At 40.3% G+C, this 19,330-nt stretch overlaps 1 protein-coding gene across 2 annotated transcripts; it reads left to right on the forward strand.

Annotated features, from left to right (window-relative positions):
* The first annotated feature begins 3,863 nt into the window (after window positions 1-3,863).
* tspan1 (tetraspanin 1) lies at window positions 3,864-17,214 on the forward strand. Of its 2 annotated transcripts, none has more exons than XM_078407958.1 (8): window positions 3,864-3,977; window positions 7,724-7,801; window positions 10,520-10,726; window positions 11,747-11,821; window positions 13,205-13,303; window positions 14,146-14,283; window positions 14,363-14,446; window positions 16,110-17,214. In XM_078407958.1, the coding sequence occupies exons 2-8, from the start codon at window positions 7,745-7,747 to the stop codon at window positions 16,170-16,172; spliced, it is 723 nt and encodes a 240-aa protein (XP_078264084.1). In that variant the 5' UTR covers window positions 3,864-3,977; window positions 7,724-7,744; the 3' UTR covers window positions 16,173-17,214. The 2 variants fall into 2 exon arrangements, with proteins under 2 accessions (XP_078264084.1, XP_078264083.1); XM_078407957.1 differs by lacking the exon at window positions 3,864-3,977 and adding an exon at window positions 6,983-7,016.
* Window positions 17,215-19,330: the final 2,116 nt, after the last annotated feature.

Consider the following 19,330-nt stretch of genomic DNA (forward strand, 5'->3'; position numbering starts at 1 on the left):
ATATTTTTTCTCGCCTTATTACAATCTCTCACATGAAGGTGGTGCTTGGAGAATGAGCAATGCAAAGCCCGTGTTTGTTCCAGCGTTCCTTTCATTTATTGCTCCTGCTGATTTACTCAGGTTTTCTGACCTCCTTTCTTTGCACCCCTATCTTCCCCATAAGCCATGCACTTTACCCATTGGGTTCAGCTCCATCCAAGACCGCAAGAAATTGCAGAGAATTGTGGACGCAGCCCAAACCATCACAAAAACCAATCTCCCTTCCATCAGTTCCATTTACGCCTCACGCTGCCTCGGCAAGGCCACCAGCATAATCAAGGACAGGTTGCACCCTGGCCACTCCCTCTTCCCTCTCTCCCATTGGACAAAAGGCATAGAAGTGTGAAAACCCACACCACCAGATTTAGGGACAGTTTCATCCCAGCTGAACCATCCTACTAACAACTAGAGAGCAGTCCTGAGTTACTATCTACCTCATTGGAGACCCTCGAATTATTCTTGATTGGAATTTACTGGACTTTGTCTTGCACTAAACGTCATTCATGTTATTCCTTTTATCATGTATCTGTACACTGTGGATGGCTCGATTGTAATCATGCATTGTCTTTTGGCTGACTGGTTAGCATACAAAAGCTTTTCACTGTACTATGGTACTCATGACGATAAACCAAACTCAACTGATAGGCTCCTTACACCACCCTAACTGGTTCTACCTGGCTGTCATTCCTCCCTTATCGGGGTTGCACCAACGCACTTTCCACATTCCAGTATCTGCAGCTCTTTGTTATCTCCATTTATCACCTTGCAAAATGCCTCCACCACCATCCCTCCCACTTGGCACCAACTGCCCGGCACTCCCATCCTTACCTGGTTCCAACCATCACCAATCTCTTTATATTGGCCCTCTCCCCATCACATTGGAGATCATACACAATCAGTGCCAGGCTCTCGAAAGCGGTTTTGTTATTTCATAACCTTGCAGTTCCTTGTGGTAAGGAATTATTTTAAGGGAAATCATCACTCCTTGTCCAGTTGAATTCAGGGTGATGTTCAAGCACACAAAAATAAACATTTCATGGAATTGAGCTGTTTAAGCATAAAACGAGGAAGTAAATGAATAAATTGCAGGTGTGCAAGGAGATACAGAATTCGGCTTGTGCATGGCCTCTGATCTGCATGAATGATATGGTTTCAGAAACAATCCAAATCGTCCAATTTTGATTCTGATACAAACTAAAAGAGGCCAGTGAATCTGTGAAGATAAGCCTATTTCAACCACTTTTGCCTCTCAGCGGATTAAAGTAAGCTTATCTTTTCAGGAATTTCAGAAGACCATGAAATAATCCAATAATTTGGCTAAAAGCAGATGAAATTCATCATACAATATAAATTGTAATGAGCCACATATTCATATTTGCTAAGTACACAAAGAAAGGCCGCACGCTATGCAGTGCAGATGATAACATTGCATTATAACACGATAATATTAAATTATGCTAATAGGCAAAACCAAGGATAATGAATATGGAGATCGTCCACTGTATATACAATAACATAAAACGAAAATGATGAAAATCTAGAAGCAGTGGTAGTCTAAAAAGAAGAGACATAAAGTGCTGAAGTAACTCAGTGGGTCACACAGCATCTCTGGATTTAAAGGATGGGTGACGTTTTGAGTCAGGACCCTTCTTCCAATGTCACTCATCCTTGTTCTCAGAGATGCTGCCTGACCCATTGAGTTACTCCAGCACTTTGTGTCTATCTTTGATATATACCAGCATCTGCAGTTCCTTTCTACACGTGGTCTAAAAAGACAGGGGTATAAATATATAGGTCACTAATAAGCCGGGGCACGGAAAATGATCAAATAGTCTCACAAAACAAAAACAGAAAATGCTGCAAACACTCAGCAGGGAGTTAAAATTTTAGGTGGAAGATCCTTCATCAGAACTGGGAAATAGAGAAAACAAGACATAGAAACAAGGAACGAGAGCTACTAGTTTAAGAAAAGTGATACAAAGTGCTGAAGTAACTTAGCAGGTCAAGCAGCATCTCTGGAGAGATAGGCCAAAGGAAATATCTCTGGGAAGAACCATATAAGGAATATCCCTGGGAAGAACCATATAAGGAATATCTCTGGGAGGAGCCAATTTATTACAGTATACTGATAAACTGCTGATGAAACTTATTGATAAATTTGTCAGGCTTTTATGTGTGCCTGGGAAATTGTTGACATTCTCAGGTAGATGCCAATGTTATAACTGTACCAGTTCAATTGGCTGGAAGTGTAACTAGTTTTGGTACATTTCCTTTCATGAAACAAGTCACAGGTTATGGAAATAAAGTTATGCTGGGAATATATATATATAACAGCACATAGATCATGGCTTAAGTTCTGTATACGGTCATGGTGAACATGTTACAGGAGTGAACTGTGGATGCAAATGAAATTTTCTGGTTTGTTTCTAGGACAGAAAAAAGAGTTCAGAAGAAAGTTTGGATGAAAAATAGGGCTACTTTATTGGGAAAATAGATGGCTGAAGGGAGAGTTAACTGAAGCATACAAAACTACAAGGAACTTTGTTGGAGTAAATGGGAGTATTCCTGAGCAAAGGAGTAAAACAACTCAGGGAGGCCTAAATCTTAAAATATGAAAGATAAGAAAAGAAGGGGGAAGTATCACCCAGAGGGTAGTAAAATCTGGCTAAAGTGATAAAGGCAGAAAGAGTCATCACAATTTATTCATTTTTTTAAAGTTGTGACCTTCAGGGTAATGGATTTAGTGCTGGAAGAATGGGAACAGACCAGGTAGATCCTTACCAACCAGCACAATAAAAAATGAAAGGAAGGGCCTCATTCTCCGCAGTGTTTTCTGTGATACAATGACCCTTACCATGTAGGCCATATGGCTCCTTCTGTTAACTGATGTTAACTGATTCAACAGAGGGCAATATCTCAAGGTTTAAAGCTAGGCTAAACGTCAAGTACTTTATCCTATTACAATATTCAGAGGGGTAAACTAAACATCATGGTCTCCACCTTATGTGCAAATTCTCATTAAATTTGTGATTGCACCAGTCACATCCCCTGTCTGCTTGTACACCCAGCTGAAGCTGTTAATTGTCAATATCTTTCTTTCAGGAAAGGATGTCCCCTTAATAAAAAAAGGGGGTTATGGGTAACTACAAATAGAGAGGATGGGGTTATCTTATCAGAAGGGGATTGAGTTGTTGAATAGTAACATCATGAACATTATTGATCTTCTGGGACATTGGAAGCACAATGTGAAGAAAGACAACTGCTCTCCCAGGCTCCATGTAAGACATTTAGCTGCCATTATAATAACCTCCTCACGTGAGTAAGTGCTGAGTCTTGTCGGTTGATCGGCTGCAAAACAGCTACTTGGGACGGTTGTGTATCTAAACGGCTTTTGGATTAGGTGCTGCCCTTCATTCTGTGATTTTTAGCTCGGTCATTTGAATGTGTCACCAATGTAGCTGTAGTCCTGGGCACCTCTACCTCAAAGACGTCGCCTTAACCTTGGGGGAGTTGCACGAATTAGAAGGGCTATTGTGACGAATATGGTTTCCACATTCAAGCATTTCCCCATGACTCATACAAAGGATGTCACGTCAGGGTTTTGTTTTGTGAGGGGGAGGGAGGGAGGGGGGGATGGGATAAGGTTATCGTTAATATACTCTGCCCACATGTTCACCAGAGGGCGCGCACAATCATCATTTCACCTGGTTCATTCAGCGCCAACCCTTTTCCCATGGCCATTGGTTAAACGCAATGTCAATTTAAATCACGGTTCAACCCCCTCCTTTAAATGTAGCGCCAGCCAACAGGTGAGGCATTTGGATTGACTGAGGTAGTGGACCAGTTTCGACCAAAGCATTGGTTGACCTCTAAAGGGGCTGGAATAACTACATCGTCTTTTTAAAGAAAAATACTAAAGAACTTTTAACAACTAAAAGGTATGTTTCAATGATGTGAATTTCGAATTGGTGAAAACTTTGGTTCGTTATTTTAAGACATAATATAACTTGTTTTTTTTGTCTTTTGACTTGTAAAGTTTTGTTTTCTCATTTGGAATTCGTTTCTTGTTGGTAATAGACAGAAGGCTTAACTTTTGGGATGTGCAATAGAGTTATTTATGAATCGTTTTTTTAAATTCCAGCCGTCCTAGTTTCACATCGAGTGAGGTTAAATTGAAGGTCGTTAAATTTGCGTGTGTAATTGAACCGACAAATAATCCAACGAGCATGAACAGTCAGATTAATTTATCTACACTGATTGTTACATTTAATCTTGCCTGTGTTTGTTTTTCCCACCAAACTTTCTTCTTCTTGGGTTGTGGTTTCTGCCTTGTGTTTCTCCTTGTTTGGAAAATATCTCTTGTAAGAAGAACAATCTCCACACTCCATTGTAGTGAGCTAGATACGTGCCATACTTTGTTTAGCGCACTGGTTGTTTTGCAGAGGTGAAAACGAACAATCTTAGTTGAATTGAGGTGTCTCTCTTCGGTATTAAGGCCCAAATTGGGCCACGAATTCAACGTGTCCACGATAGCCCCTTCCAGTAATTAAAGTCTAATATTTCTAGGAGGTTTTTCCTACAAATTGTTTTCATTTAATACAACAAAAACAATTGCGTGGGTGGTAGTTGTTACTAGTTCAAGTTTGTTTTCATACTCCCCCCCCCCCCCCTTCCCCCTCCCTCTAAGTTCTGACTAATGGTCATTCAACTGGTCTTTCTGCTTGTTTACCTGACGTTGAATTTTCAAGGCATTTTACTTTGTAATCAGATTTCTCAGAGATGCAGCAATTTTCCCGTGTTTAAATGGAGCGTATCTGGTAGAATTGACCACGAGATCGCATTAAATCCGGAAAATGATTTTTTAAATTTTCTTCCTCTTGAAATCTGTGTTGATGGGTTACCACGGTGCCAGCAAATTCTTGGTTTCCAAGATCAAAGCGACCTACCAGAACTTCCTCCTTCCCCTCCTTGCTCTAATTAATACTTGGTCCTCCTGTGACTCATCAAGATACTAAGGGACCAGGCATTACGTTAGTTACATCACCACGACACGCCCAGTGTGGCCATACTGCCCATCAAAGTACCTAACTATACTATCCTATTGGTCCAGTATTAGGCCTATGGCTGTCTATGCAATTGCATTTAAAATCTCATCTAAGCTTTTAATTAAGCTCTGCTTCACTACCCTCCCAGGCAGTGTTCCAGATTTGAACCATTGTACTAAATTTCCAATCCATTACCTTGTTCCATGAAAAAACTGGACCAGATAACACCAAAGCCAGATAACATCTTGTGCGCTGGTCCCAGAAGTGGATCTGCTATCAAACATTACAATCCCTCCACTTTTACATTTCTATATTCCTGCATCTGTGCACTGTGGACAACTGTTATCATGTGTAGTCGTCTTGTTGACTGGATAGCATGCAGCCATTGAAGCTTTTCACTGTACCTCAGTGCACGTGACCACAGTAAACTAAACTACCCTCTGACATTACCCAAGGAAAATTTCTTGCAATCTATCCTCTACCCCTCATAATTTTATTTGCCCCTATTGGTCCCCCCTCCAAGTTTCTTCCTCCAAGGAAGAGGCCAAACTTATCCAATCTAATGACTGAAATCCTACTGAATCCCATGCATTATATCACATGAGCTCCTGCCTTCTGATCCAGTCTCCATGTGAATATTGTCAATGCTACACTTGCATCTACGTGGATAATAGCCATGCTAGCCTTGTTTACATGTAGTTACCACCTAAAAATTCAATAAAATAGATTGGACTGGAAGATGCATCATGCTTTGGCCCACAGAGTCCATGCTGACCATTCAATCATCTGTTCATACTAATTCTACATTATCCCATTTTCGCATCCACTCCCTAAACACAAGGGGAAAATTACAAACCAACATGTGTCTGGGATGTGAGGGGAAACTGGAACGCACAATAAATCCGTGCCGTCACAGGAGAACCTGCAACCTCCACATGGGCAACACCCAATGTCAGGATTGAATCCAGGTCTTGTGCAGTGTGGCAGCAGCTCGACCAGCTGCAATGCTGTCACCCAAATTGTTAGACAAGATCTCCTTGAAAGCCTCACTGACTACCCTCCAGTACCTAGTCAGTGTCTAACAATACTTTGTATATCTCCAGCAGGGCACTTGCAATTTCACTGCACTTGGGTGTATTATGTTTAGTTTTAGTCATCCTGTTGTAAGAAAGATGAATCAAATGATTATAGAGAAAATTTGCAAGAATGTTGCCATGACGAGGTTAGTCCTTTGTTCCTTGGAGTACAGGAGATTAAGGTGTGTAAAATCATGAGGGGGTGAATGCAGTCTTTTTCCAAAGGTAAGGCAATCAAGAACTAGGGGACATGGGTTTACATTGAGGGGAAATAATAGAAACCTGAAGACCGTTTTTTCCGCATAGGATGGCAGGTATGTGGATCAAGCTACCAGATGTTGAGGCAGGCACAATAAAATTTAAGTCACTTGGACTGGTGCATGGATAGGAAAAGTTTAGAGGTCCAGGCAAATGAGACTCATTTAGGTGGGGTATCTTGGTTGGCATGGATGAATTGGGCCTGCTTCCATGCTGTGTGACTCTTCTCTCATGAGGAGAGTGACTAGAATAGTACATTTGTGTGGGAACATTTGAAAAAGGTTGCATCAAAATGTACAAAATTCCTTTGGGGCTTGACTGTCTAGATGAAGGGAAGATTTTTTTCCTTTAAGTACAAGATCAGTGGATGTAGTTATGGAGAGTTGATGTGGTTTCGAAATAAGACGCATGCTGTTTAAAATTGAAATTGCTTCATTCAGAGTAGCCACCCTTTGGAATTCTTCACCCCAGAGAGTTGTAGAGGCTGGAACCAGTTGATTCAATCATCTTTAGAGATCACGGGGATTGAAGGGATGGTGCTGAAAGATTACACAACTGAGCAACTGTGATCTGATGAATGGTGTAGCAGGGCTGCATGGTTGGTCAGCACTCCTTCTTTTGCAAGCTTTAAAAAATTGTTCAGGGGTAATTTAAATTGAAGAAATATACTAAATAGCAAATACTGTTGAGCGTGCATCTCTGCATGAGTGGGGAGCCTCCCTTGACTGTGTCCAGAAACACTTGCTTGCCAATACTACATTTTATGAAGCTTCTGTACCCATTGTCCATAATCAAGTAACACAAATTGAAGGGGAATTTGGGCTAGACTTTTTTTGCTTGTGATAGATTTGTGGATAGAATGAATGATATTCTCAACCTTCCACTAAGAATCAAGGTTGGGAGTGCCGAGCAAGGCATAAATATGTACTTTTAATTTAATATTCTTGCCAACAAAATGTTTAGATACTGAAAGCAACACGTAACATTAGAGAACCTTTTGGAACCTTCAATAACTAAGACAATATTATCTTAAGCAGTTCTGAATTAAATACTAAACTGCATGCAACTAAAATCCTCAAGTGGAGCTTGCCCTTCTGGTTGGTTGAATAAGATGACTTTCATGTGTAGAAATAAACTGCAGATGCTGACGTATCCAGAAAATAGACACACATGCTAGAGTAACTCAGCGGGTCAGAAGGGTTCTGACCTGATATGTCATTTATTCTCTTTCTCCTTGGATGACTTTTGTTATGGATTTAATTAAATGTCTTTTCATAATGTTTAACCCTCTTTGCTGTTTTGTAGATCTCCTCCTTTCAAGTGAAAATGGGGTGCTTTACGTTTGTGAAGGTTATGATGATCCTGTTCAACCTCTTCATCTTTGTAAGTATATCTGCTTGTTCATTAGCAGCTGCTAGGCAACACGACTAGATGAAAATGACCCATGTGAGACACTTTTGTAAATGTCTCAACTTTTTTTTAAATCCTTGGTTTGTAGACTTTGCATTCTATTGTAATTGAAATACTATTTTGCATACAAATGCCACCTTGAATATTGGCAATTTGTGCTAACGTTTTCAATGTAAAATGTCAAGACGCTACAGGATTATCAAAAATTGGCATTGAGCTGATAAAGGAAGTCATTCCCAATGTCTCTACAGTGAGTTTTTAAATTGCTAAAAGACATTTTTTTGAAAGAAAGCTCTGCGTCGTTGCCATCGAAACGAGATCAGAGAATCAGCAATTTAGGTGATCTCGGTCTGGTTTAAAGGGATTTCTGACTTTTAAAAAATAACTTCTAGGGGTGGGAAGTTGCTGAATGTGACTCGCAAGGTGAGCCAAACTATTTGTAATAGTAAATAAGAATTAAATTTTAAATGCCAATGGACCAGGAAACTGCCTATTCAAGTTGATTTGAAATCGGAATGTCCACCAGGGATTTGACATTAGCACCTGGGTAAGGTGGCCAGGTGAACATGTTTAAATGGCAGAAATGTTTGCATGCGAATGGCTAAGAGAAAGAGTGCAGTTTTGAACTGAGGTGGGAATGAAGCTGGGGGGTGATAACATTGGAGATGGTAATCTTGGTCATTCAAATGGTCAAAAAGATCATCACCTGGTTTAGACTCAGCTGGATGGTAGAGAAATGGATCAATGCTGATATCACTTTTTGGTGATTGCAAAAGATTAAGGTTGTGACAAGTTCCGACAATGATGCAGCGGAACTATTTTGGATATGCAAGTCATCAGTAGAAACCCACTTTCAAAGTTCACGAGTGATAGGAAATGTCGAGCTGAAGAGTGCGAGCTGTCGAGCGGAAATGTCGAGCTGAAGATACCATTTCTGATGATTTGATCATGGCCAAAATCAGAACATGCACCCCCCACCCAGGCAGACAATCATGGACAAACTCCAAGATCAAAGATGGAGGTATTAGTTTTTATGGCAGAAACCTATTTGGAGGAATGGTGACATTGCTTCTGAAGAGTGAGTTGGGAAGTAAGGCAGTAACAATCCTAGACTTGAGAGGCAGATTTGAAATAGTGGTTATTTGGAAGGGGAGGGGTTGTGTGTAAGGCTATGTTTTACAGTTAGTTTGGGTGAGCCCAATGGGTTAACCACTTGTATTCCAAAATATCTGATTTTATGATGCCTCCTTTCCAGTGGTGAACCACCCATATGCAGAAAGTTTCTTTTAATCTTGTGTGAAATTTGAGGCTTTATTTGCTTTTGTGGTTAAACTTTAACTAAACTGACTTGGTGTACATTGCAAATAATCAGGTTAACCAATCCTTGATAATCTCTTGCTTCATCTGGTGCACCTTGTGGAGCTTGCTACATGCATCCTTTTTTGAACTGATCCCAAACAAATTATTTTGGAACATTTTCAATTTCCCACGATTCTATTCTTATCGGACTCTTTCCTTGACCCCCACCTTGACACTGCTACTCTATTTGCTTTGCTAAAACCAGCAGTATTTCTTTCAGTGTTCCTGTGTACTCTTCAAGGAATTAATATTTTTTCCAGTGAAGGTCTAATCCGGAAGGGTCTCAATCCAAAATGTCAGCCATTATTCTGCCTTCACACATGCCACTTGATCTGCACTGTTTCCTCCAGCAGTTTATGTTGCCCAGATTCCAATATCTGTCTTGTCATCTAATGCTTTGCCACCCTCCCTCCCCTACCATACTTTACTGTTTTGCCTTTTGTTGTAGAAATAGTCTTTGTGCTTTAATTTGAATATAGCATAATAAACTTGTCACTAATCCAACTTGCAATTGTACATAAAGAATGGTTGCGGCCAGAAATGTCACCTGTCTGTGTTCTCCAGGGAAGCTGCCTGACCTGAGTTATTCCAGCACTTTCTTTCTTTTTACATGCAATTGTTTCTTTTGCACCTTGTTTGTAGTTTTACTGATTGGATAAATTGAGTCTCCTCTACATTTTTATTTCTAGAAGTAAACATCCTGTTCAGTTATTCTAGAGTAAAGAATTCTCCTGATTGTTAAATCTGGCCGTGTCTAAATTTACTCTCCTGTACTAGAGTGATTGCATTAGAAATGTAGTATTTAATGATACATCTGACCCAAGGAATATCGTGTGAGAAAATGACTAAATTCAAGATCAATCTTGTAATAAAATGAGGTTTTGATATTTTTTGCTTCATTGCAGTGTTTAGTTTAGAGATACGGCCTGGAAACTGGCCCCTCGGCCCACTGAGTCCATGCTGACCAGTGAGCTCCTTACACTAGCACTATCCTGCACACTAGGGACAATTTTACAATTTTTACTGAATCCACTTCACCTACAAACCAACACCTCTTTGGAGTGAGGGAGGAAACCAGAGCACCTGGAAAACGCCCACACCGCATGGGGAAGAACGTGTAAACTCTGTACAGACAGCACCTGTAATCGGGATTGAACCTAGGTCTTGGGTGCTGTATGGCAGAAACTCTGCCTCTGCACCACTTTGAATGATTCAAGTTTAAAAAAACCTGTAATTCTTGAAGCATCTCTTTATCAGATGAAATTCAAGCTTTTTTTATTGTGTGTGTGTGAAAAAACTCTTCTCAAGCTGCTGTTTTCTCATTCCTTTCAGCTTGCAGGAGGAGCCCTGTTGGGAGTTGGAATATGGGTTAGCGTGGATGGAACTTCCTTTGTGAGAGTAATTGGCCCCGTATCATCTCAAGCCATGCAGTTTGTCAACATTGGCTACTTTTGCATTGTCATTGGTGCTATCTTGGTTCTCCTTGGATTTCTCGGGTGTTGTGGAGCACAGAAAGAAAGTAAATGCCTGCTAATACTGGTATGTATATGTTGTAGGTGGAAAAGATTTGAAGAGGAATAATGTATGTTTTCAGGCTTGGTGATTTGGGTGGGATGCTGGGGATAAAAACAAGAAATTGCAGAGCAAATAATAATAATAATATATTCCTTTATTCGTCCTACACCGGGGAAACTTACAACACCGGGGAAATGTTTTTGATGTACACTTAAATAGGGTACAAAAACTAACTCCATATTGGCCTTGTCTCAAAATAGCTAAAATTCAAAAGTAAAGTTGCTTCAGTACTTTCCCTGTAGCATCTGTTGCACTGGCCTTGGAGGGGATGGGATGGGATTGCTATACCGTGTCAAATTGATGCTAGGAGTTTAATTGGGATTGATAAACATTGAACCTGGTGTCTCAAGCTGGGACCGTATGCAACATGGAATACTTGCCGCAGTGACTGCATGCTACAGATTAACATCCTCTCCAATTAAACATCAAACATGCTTGACTATAGCTGAATATTCAATTTTCATAAGACTTGCACCATTTGCGTGACCTCTTCTATGTAAAAGGGTTTTATGCTGGTTTTGTAGCCCATCAGTGTACAATGGAAGCACAGCCCTGTTCCCATGGAACCTTTTATGGTGGCTGCAGCAAACTTCAATTGTCACTCATGCATTGTCCTGGACACCATTTAAATGTTACAGGCAGCTCCTTGAAAGACCAAATCCTACAATAATTGACAGAGCCTCCCTACTGACTTAGCAATGCAATGCTATATTTGAACGGTATGGTGGGTTATTTTATGAGCTGGTTGACCTGAAATCCTGTTTTTGGTTTATGTTGGCATAATATCTTGTGGTCTCCATGATCAACATAAAGTCTGAAGAAACCCCATAAATCAAGAATTAAATCAATTTGTTGCATGATTTGCCAAACTTGCACAGTAGGGTACTTGGACCTTGACATTGCTTGCCTTAATTTAAACTTCAACTTTGTTTATCCATGATTTTTCTCTGAGCATGGTGGTAACTTTTGTTTTCATCTCCCTAGTTCTTCGCCATTGTTCTCATAATCTTTATTGCTGAGATTGCTGCTGCTGTTGTGGCTCTGGTGTATTCTAGTTTTGTAAGTACACATTTTTTTTCCTGAAGTTTATGAAGTAGAGCAACATAAAACTTTTGTATTGAATTCTGCTGTTGAGGGTATATTGATGCCATTGTTATGAAATCCATTCCACATGCACTTGCCTCTGATTATCCCAGCTTGATATTTAGAAGTATAAGGCTTTCATTTCAAGAGTGGTGAAATTAGAACTAAACTTTTTGTAACATTTGGCTTTGCTTTCTAAGAAGTACTTGCATCCCCATTTCAGATGGATTTTCTTCCCACCCTTCCCCCACACACCACTCCTGAAGATGTGGTGGTGAAGATGACCAGCTTGTCCCTATTTATATTCTCTGGTGTTGAAGAGGAATTTTCAGATTATCCATATTTAGTGTACATGCTCAACTTCCCTTTTGGGCAGTAGCTGTAATGGACCATAACTGTTTAGACTTTAGCGATACAGCACAGAAACTTGCCCTTCGGCCCACCGATTCCACATCAACCAGCGATCAGCCCATTAACTAGCACTGTCCTATCAACGAGGAAGAATTTGCAATATTACCAGTTAATTAAACTACAAGCCTGTACGTCTTTGGTGTATGGGAGGAAACCAGAGTACTTGGAGTAAGCCCATACTATCACAGGGAGAATGTAGAAACTGAACAGCCAGCACCCGTAGTCAAAACCAGGTCTCGGGCGGGCACTGTAAGGCAGCAACTCTACTGCTGCGCTGCTCTGCCACCCCATCCTGTGGATGGTACATGCTGAAATCTCAGTTCACTGATCCTATCACGTTAGACATCAGTTGCACATCTGGCCTGAATATTGACCATCTAGGCAAGTGCCTTGTGAATCATGTGCAGCCTTGAGAAAATTGAGGGGGATGCTGGCTTGCCACAAACCCAGCTTCCACTTTATTCTTGGGTAGGAAGGGATGGCAGATGCTGGTTTACACCGAAGATGGAGACAAAATGCTGAAGTAACTCAGCAGGTCAGGCAGCATCTCTGGAGTGAAATGAGGGATGGGTAAAGTTTTGGGTCAGAACCTTCTAGACTAATTTCAGACCCTCTGAGTTCATCCAGTATTTTATGTCTATCTTCCACTGTTCTTGTCATTTGAGTATGGCTACTCAATTCAAGTCCTGGATTTTTTGGTGCACACCACGCTTGAATGTCACGAGACTAGCTGAAGCTTTTGTTGATTATGGTGCTTTCCTTTTGAAAGTAAAAATTACCTCCCGCTTATCAGCCTGAATCTGAATTTGAAGTTTGGCTGTAAAACTTTGTTTGTTATGGTGAGCACCAAATCTTGCTGTTTGCTATGCTTTATGTAGAACTAGATATTCAATTTACTTCTAAATGGGAGCTGAATTTTAATCCTCCAGTTTTCTTTTCTTGGTGTAGGCAGAAAGTCTTCTCCGTGCCTGGGTTACTCCAATACTGAGGGATGATTATGGAAGGCAAAGTGATGCAACTGGCATATGGAATACTACAATGAGTGAAGTAATTCTTTTTTTCCCACATAAATGACTAAACTGGGGACAAATGCCATGTTAATGTCAAGGCTAATGCTGTAGAATCAGCTACAATGTCAATAGTAGTAGAACAATTGCCTTGGGGTGTATTTCAGTGCTCCTGTTCAAGTACTCCCGAAAAAATGGTTCATTTAGCCAAGTCTCCCCGTGTATTTTAGTCCGTTTACTGTGGTCATGGATTTGTACTTCAATAACACAGGAAATACTTCAGTTGCTGTGGCACCAGTGTATTCCATTAATTCAGTCTTAAATGGTGGTACTTCAACAAATGTTGGAACCAAGGCATAATTTTGTATTACCAGAATATACTGAATTTTCTATATTCCATGACATAATGTAAAACCAAATTCTTATCTATATTTCCTCCTTTTGAAGAAATCAACTCTACTAAATGGTGTAGAAAGATGTTGTAATAACATTAAAGAAATGCTAAAGTTGAGGCTGCGGGACTTGGCAATGACTGGATTTTGGGGACGGGTAGATGGTAAAAGATCTCTATTCCTTGGGAATGGAGGGGGAGCCTTGTCGTGAGGAATGCATGTGCTCGGGAAGTGAGTTTGAAGAGTTTGAAGTTGTTTTTTCTTGTATGAATTGAGAAAGGGATGTGAGGCTTGATGCAAACTGTTCACTAAACTTCAAGGAATTTGAATAAATTTGGCCGAAATCCAACTGAATAGGGAAACTTACATACTGTTTTTGAACTTGCTTCATTGGTGTCCCTGATAAATATCTTGCATATGTACTGGCATTTAATGTGAACAGTGTAACTCCAGCATTTGATGTAACATTTTTTTCCTCCAACTTTTGCAGCTAAAGTGTTGTGGCTTTACCAACTACACAGATTTTTCTGATTCCTATTACTTCAATAACAACAACAAAACCTACCCATCTTTCTGTTGCAATTTGACTATTTGTACTGAGGCAGCAGCAATACAAAGCAAGGTGCAGGTATGATGGCTTTTTAATTCCTGGCATTTTCTGCCTTGCCTTGATTCATCAGCTATTACATCACCCTTTTTCATTGCAGGGATGTTTTCGTCAACTCTTTGACATTCTAAAGGAGAATGCAAACATTGTAGGTGGGATTGCAGCAGGGATTTGTGTACTAGAGGTGAGTTCATTGTTCTAAACTGATCCAATACTTTGGTCTTGTCAAAGCAAGCTATTTAGACATGATTAAACTTGTGGCATGATATTTAAGAAAAGTGGCTATTTCTTAAAATTTAGCTGGAAATTAAGATGCCAGCAAATCAAAATATTTAATGATCTCTATTGCCCAACAGAATATTTTGTATAATCTCCAATAATCCAAACATATAGGTTTGGCCCAATTTGTAACTTTTTTTTGTCAAAGTTGCAACAGCAAACTGAGCTTTTTTTGGCCTCTTAGCTTTGTACTAAATGTTCATCTTTGGCATCAAAGTCATACAGCATGGACAAGTAGGGAAAAAGCAGCAGATGCTTGTTTAAATCGAAGGTACACACAAAATGCTGGAGTAACTCAGCAGGTCAGACAGCATCTCGGGAGAGAAGGAATGGGTGACGTTTCAGGTCGAGACCCTTCAGACTGATGTCGAGGGAGGGGGTGGGAGAAAGATAGAATGCAGTCAGAGACGGCAAGACTAGCGGGAGAACTGGGAAGGGGAGGGGATAGAGAGGGAAAGCAAGGGCTATCTGAAGTTAAAGAAGTCAATGTTCATGCTGCTGGGGTGTAAACTACTCAAGCAAAATATGAGGTGCTTGTCTGTCCAAGAACCCAAACAGTCTTTCCAGGTGAGGCAGTTCACTTGCACCTCCTCCAACCTCCTCTACTGTATCCGCTGTTCCAAGTGTCAACTTCTCTACATCGGCGAGACCAAGCACAGGCTCGGCAATCATTTCGCTGAACACCTCCGCTCAGTCCGTCTTAACCAACCTGATCTCCCGGTGGCTCAGCACTTCAATTCCCCCTCCCATTCCCAATCCCAATTTGACCTTTCTGTCCTGGACTTCCTCCATTGTCAGAGTGAGGCCCAGTGCAAATTGGAGGTACAGCACCTCTTATTTTGCTTGGGTAGTTCACACCCTAGCGGTATGAACATTGACTTCTCTAACTTCAGATAGCCCTTGCTTTCCCCTCTATCCCCTCTCCTTCCCAGTTTTCCCACTAGTCTTATTGTCGCTGACTACATTCTATCTTTGTCCCACCCCCTCCCCTGACATCCGTCTGAAGAAGGGTCTTGACCCGAAACATCACCCATTCCTTCTCTCCCGAGATGCTGAGTTACTCCAGCATTTTTGTGTCTACTTTCATAGAGCATGGAAGTAGGCTCCTCTGTCCAATTTGCTCACACTGACCAATGTGTCCTACCTACCTGTGTTTTGCCCATATCCCTCTAAACCTGCCTATCCATGTACCTGTGTTTCTTAAACATTGTGATAGTGCCTGCCTCATTTACCACCTCCAGCAGCTTGTTCCATATATACACACCACCCTTTGTGTGGAAGAAGTGACCCCTCGGGTTCCTATTGAACCTTTCCCTCTTCATCTTAAACCTATGTCCTCTGGTTCATTATTTCCCTTTACTCTGTGCAAGAGACTATGCATCTTTCCTTTTTATTCCTCATGATTTTTTGTACTTCTAAGATTGCCCCTCATCCTCCTGTACTCTAAGAATAGACTCCTCGCCTGCTCAACCTCTCCCTATAAGTTGTTGCCTTGGTCACTTTAGAGGGTTATTAAATCTGCTGTTTTCACTCATTTGCCATGTATCCTGAACGATTTCTCATTTCAGATTGCTGCAATGGCGGTGTCAATGTATCTGTACTGCAAGATTGATGGAAAAACTCGTGTATGAGAACTGACGTATTGCAAGTTGCTACATTTTTAAGTCGGCTGGGGAGTGTAATGAAACTTCATATTTGTGAAAGCTAGCACATGATTGTTTGATGGTACTTGGAGTTGAATGTCTTCAGGCACACTTAACTTAGGCATTACTTTGTATTGGCACCAAGAAAATTCTTCTCATCAGCCCCTAAGCATGCGTTTGGAATTAACGTGCAGGGACACCTCAGACACAACAGATTGCCCATTGACTCTAATACATAAATTGCATCTGTCTCTTTTGCATGAAGCAAAGGTACTTGTCTTTCCATAGCTTTAGTTTATCTGGTCTCTTGAACTAGAAATTAAGTATTTGTGTGCAGAAATTTGATTTATTTTGCACATCTGGAATTTGTCAAGTGTATATGATTAAAACAGGCTGCCATGTTTAGATTTAGTGGGGCAAGGGAGAGGATTATTAGTTTCCTTATACAGCATTCATGGACTACAGGAGTTGTGTATCTAATCTCCAGGCCAAGGGCAAAAATTTATACTTTAATTTACTGATATGTTGAAACTTTATTCGCATCAGCACTTTAAAAATTGCAAATAGTTTCCTGGTCATGGAATCTTTTTATACATGGCACTTTCCTGAAAGATAATTTGTATTGAACAGTGTAAACTTGTCTCTTTTTTTCCTTCTTTAGCATAAATACAAACGTGAGGTAGGGCAAGACTCCAACTTGAATATGCATAGTCCTCGCATCACTAGCAATGTCCATGAGTCCTTTGTCATCTATTGAACTGGATGATTGTCCATTGTAAAGATAAATCTTCTATGCTTTGTAAATAACATCTGATGCTACCAAAATTTGACCAGTCTTTGTATTCTAATTATGACATAACATTAATTGGAAGTTTATATAAATCATTGTACTTGGAAATCTTGTCTTTTAATAAATAATAAACTGAAGTCTAATTAATTTCAAATGTGCTAAATATTGGGACTTTTCTGGGGCTAAACAAGAGATTATTGGAGCTAATATCAATGAGGGGTCGTTGAATGTGGGTTACAAATGACTGCTTCTGAACTGTTCACTACATTGGTAAGATGTATGTATACCTACTTGCAATTAGGCACTGGCATTAGCTGTAGTCGTGTGTGGGAGCAGTATGAGAAGTGGCATTTAGTTTGTATTTAACTAGTCCTGTTTTATCGCAATCTCTTGAGCAATTGAAAGCACCACTTCCAAATCAACTTGATGTTCTAGAAATGGCAGCTACCTTGGGTGCAGCTGTAGTGAGATGATTGGATTTGCCTGTGCTGGGAATGCAACTTGTGCAGATCCTTGAACACCAACTCTTACAGTCCATCAGCCTAGACTTCAACTAGCAGTGTATTTACTTTATAACCGAGTCAGAAGGAAAGAAGCTGCACTTGCCAAATCCATGGATCCTGATTGTAATGGCAATGTGTGCATTCAATTTCCTCCCTGAAACCACACTTGTGGGACAAGTTCTGGCTGACAAGAGGTTAAATTCCTCCAGAACATAACAGACTTTTAGAATAAAAGCCTTCAATTACTGTTTTCCTCATTGCTTATTTCAATATGATTTGAGGTTTCATTTAAGGAACCATTGTCCATTATGTTACTGAAACAATATCCAAATTTTGGGGAATAAAACCAGTTTCTAATTAAATTTTTATCTGAATGAGTCGAGCTGATGACAAATTTGAAGTTCTAGTTAAGCACTATAAAATTGGAATTGGGATATCACAAACTGAAAAGGCCTGTGAATGGAGACAACCACATGACCAGCAATACACTGAGGATTCACAGTTCAAAATTTGAGGGCCTGTTGGACATGGTCTCTGAAGCAACTTTATTACCATCCTCCAAGCCAAATATGACATTGGGAATTGTTCTGTACCACTAAGCTTATTCTCTGTTCTTTTATGACCTAAACAATTTAATTTGGCTTCATTAAAAATGTTGCCAACTGTTTACATGAAACATTAGGTGAACCAGCAGTTCATATGAACCCAAAGGTCAGGTATCTAGGAACACTTGGCAGGATGGGAAGCACCAATAGCAGGAACTTGACATTTTGGTCAAAGCCCTTGTGGCATAATCCTTAAACTGAAATCTTAACTCTTTCCATAGATGCTGCCTGGCTGGATGTTTCTAGCACACTTGTTTTGTTTCCTATTTCCAGCAGCTGCAGTTTAAAAACTTGGATAAAGTTTTGGTATCTGGGATCACAACAAATAGGGAATGATTGGCTATCGGTGAAGTGTATCTGAGGAGATCTGAAATGTACCAGTTCACAAAGTGCTTGACATTTACTTTTAATGATCTGACTCCTGCAAAACTTGGCTTTGAAAAGATACAGGTAAATGTTGCAAAGAACAAAATGTAGTGAACAGAGTGAAAGAAAGCTACACTGAATGGAGATGGATCAGGCACTTGCCCGAGTAGTGAATGCCATTGTTGCAAGTAGATATCCCTTTATCTGGAGTGGTCGAGAACGGAAAGTCACACTTCAGTCATCAAAGTGTGAAATGATTCGAAGCTACAGGCTCTGGCTATGCCATTGGATGCCAGCGAAGGAAATAGGTGCTGGCATTGAATATGAGATACCTCGCAAGAAAGTGAAACTTGGGAAAGTCGTTGGACTGAGTGACAGATTCATGTGATGATTAGCTTATGCTTGAATACAGGCTAGGCTTCTCAATGCACCAGAACCAAAGACCAGTCTACTTAGTGTCATCAGTGATCAGACAAGTTTTGGAAGCATTAATCAGACAGAATTAGCAACTGAATAGAGAAAGTAAATCATACCTGTCTTTTTAAGGAATTGGTACAGGTGTCAGGTTATGGGGAGAAGGCAGGAGAATGGGGTTAGGAGGGAGAGATAGATCAGCCATGATTGAATGGCAGAGTAGTCTTGATGGGCCAAATCTCCTATTCCTTATGACCTTAAGAGGACTGCTGAGGTAATTGCGGTTCGTGTATTAGATATAGAGTCGATAAAATGCCTTTTAATAGACATCACGAGGTTGAATTAAAAAGGGTGTTAACAACGTGAATAAAACTTGGCAAATAACAGAAAATGGAGTAATAGCTTTTATGACCCAGAAAGAAATGCACAGTTGAGTTCTCTACAGGTCAGCACAAAGGCTATTGTTTT

This window comes from Rhinoraja longicauda, chromosome 11, assembly GCF_053455715.1.
Source record: "Rhinoraja longicauda isolate Sanriku21f chromosome 11, sRhiLon1.1, whole genome shotgun sequence".
Classification (NCBI taxonomy): domain Eukaryota; kingdom Metazoa; phylum Chordata; class Chondrichthyes; order Rajiformes; family Arhynchobatidae; genus Rhinoraja; species Rhinoraja longicauda.

Excerpts from the sequence above, each read along its gene's own strand:
- tspan1 (XM_078407957.1), top strand. Across the intron at positions 11,822-13,204 it reads CTCTGGTGTATTCTAGTTTT|GCAGAAAGTCTTCTCCGTGC; the intron begins GTAAGTACACAT and ends TTCTTGGTGTAG. Across the intron at positions 13,304-14,145 it reads GGAATACTACAATGAGTGAA|CTAAAGTGTTGTGGCTTTAC; the intron begins GTAATTCTTTTT and ends CAACTTTTGCAG.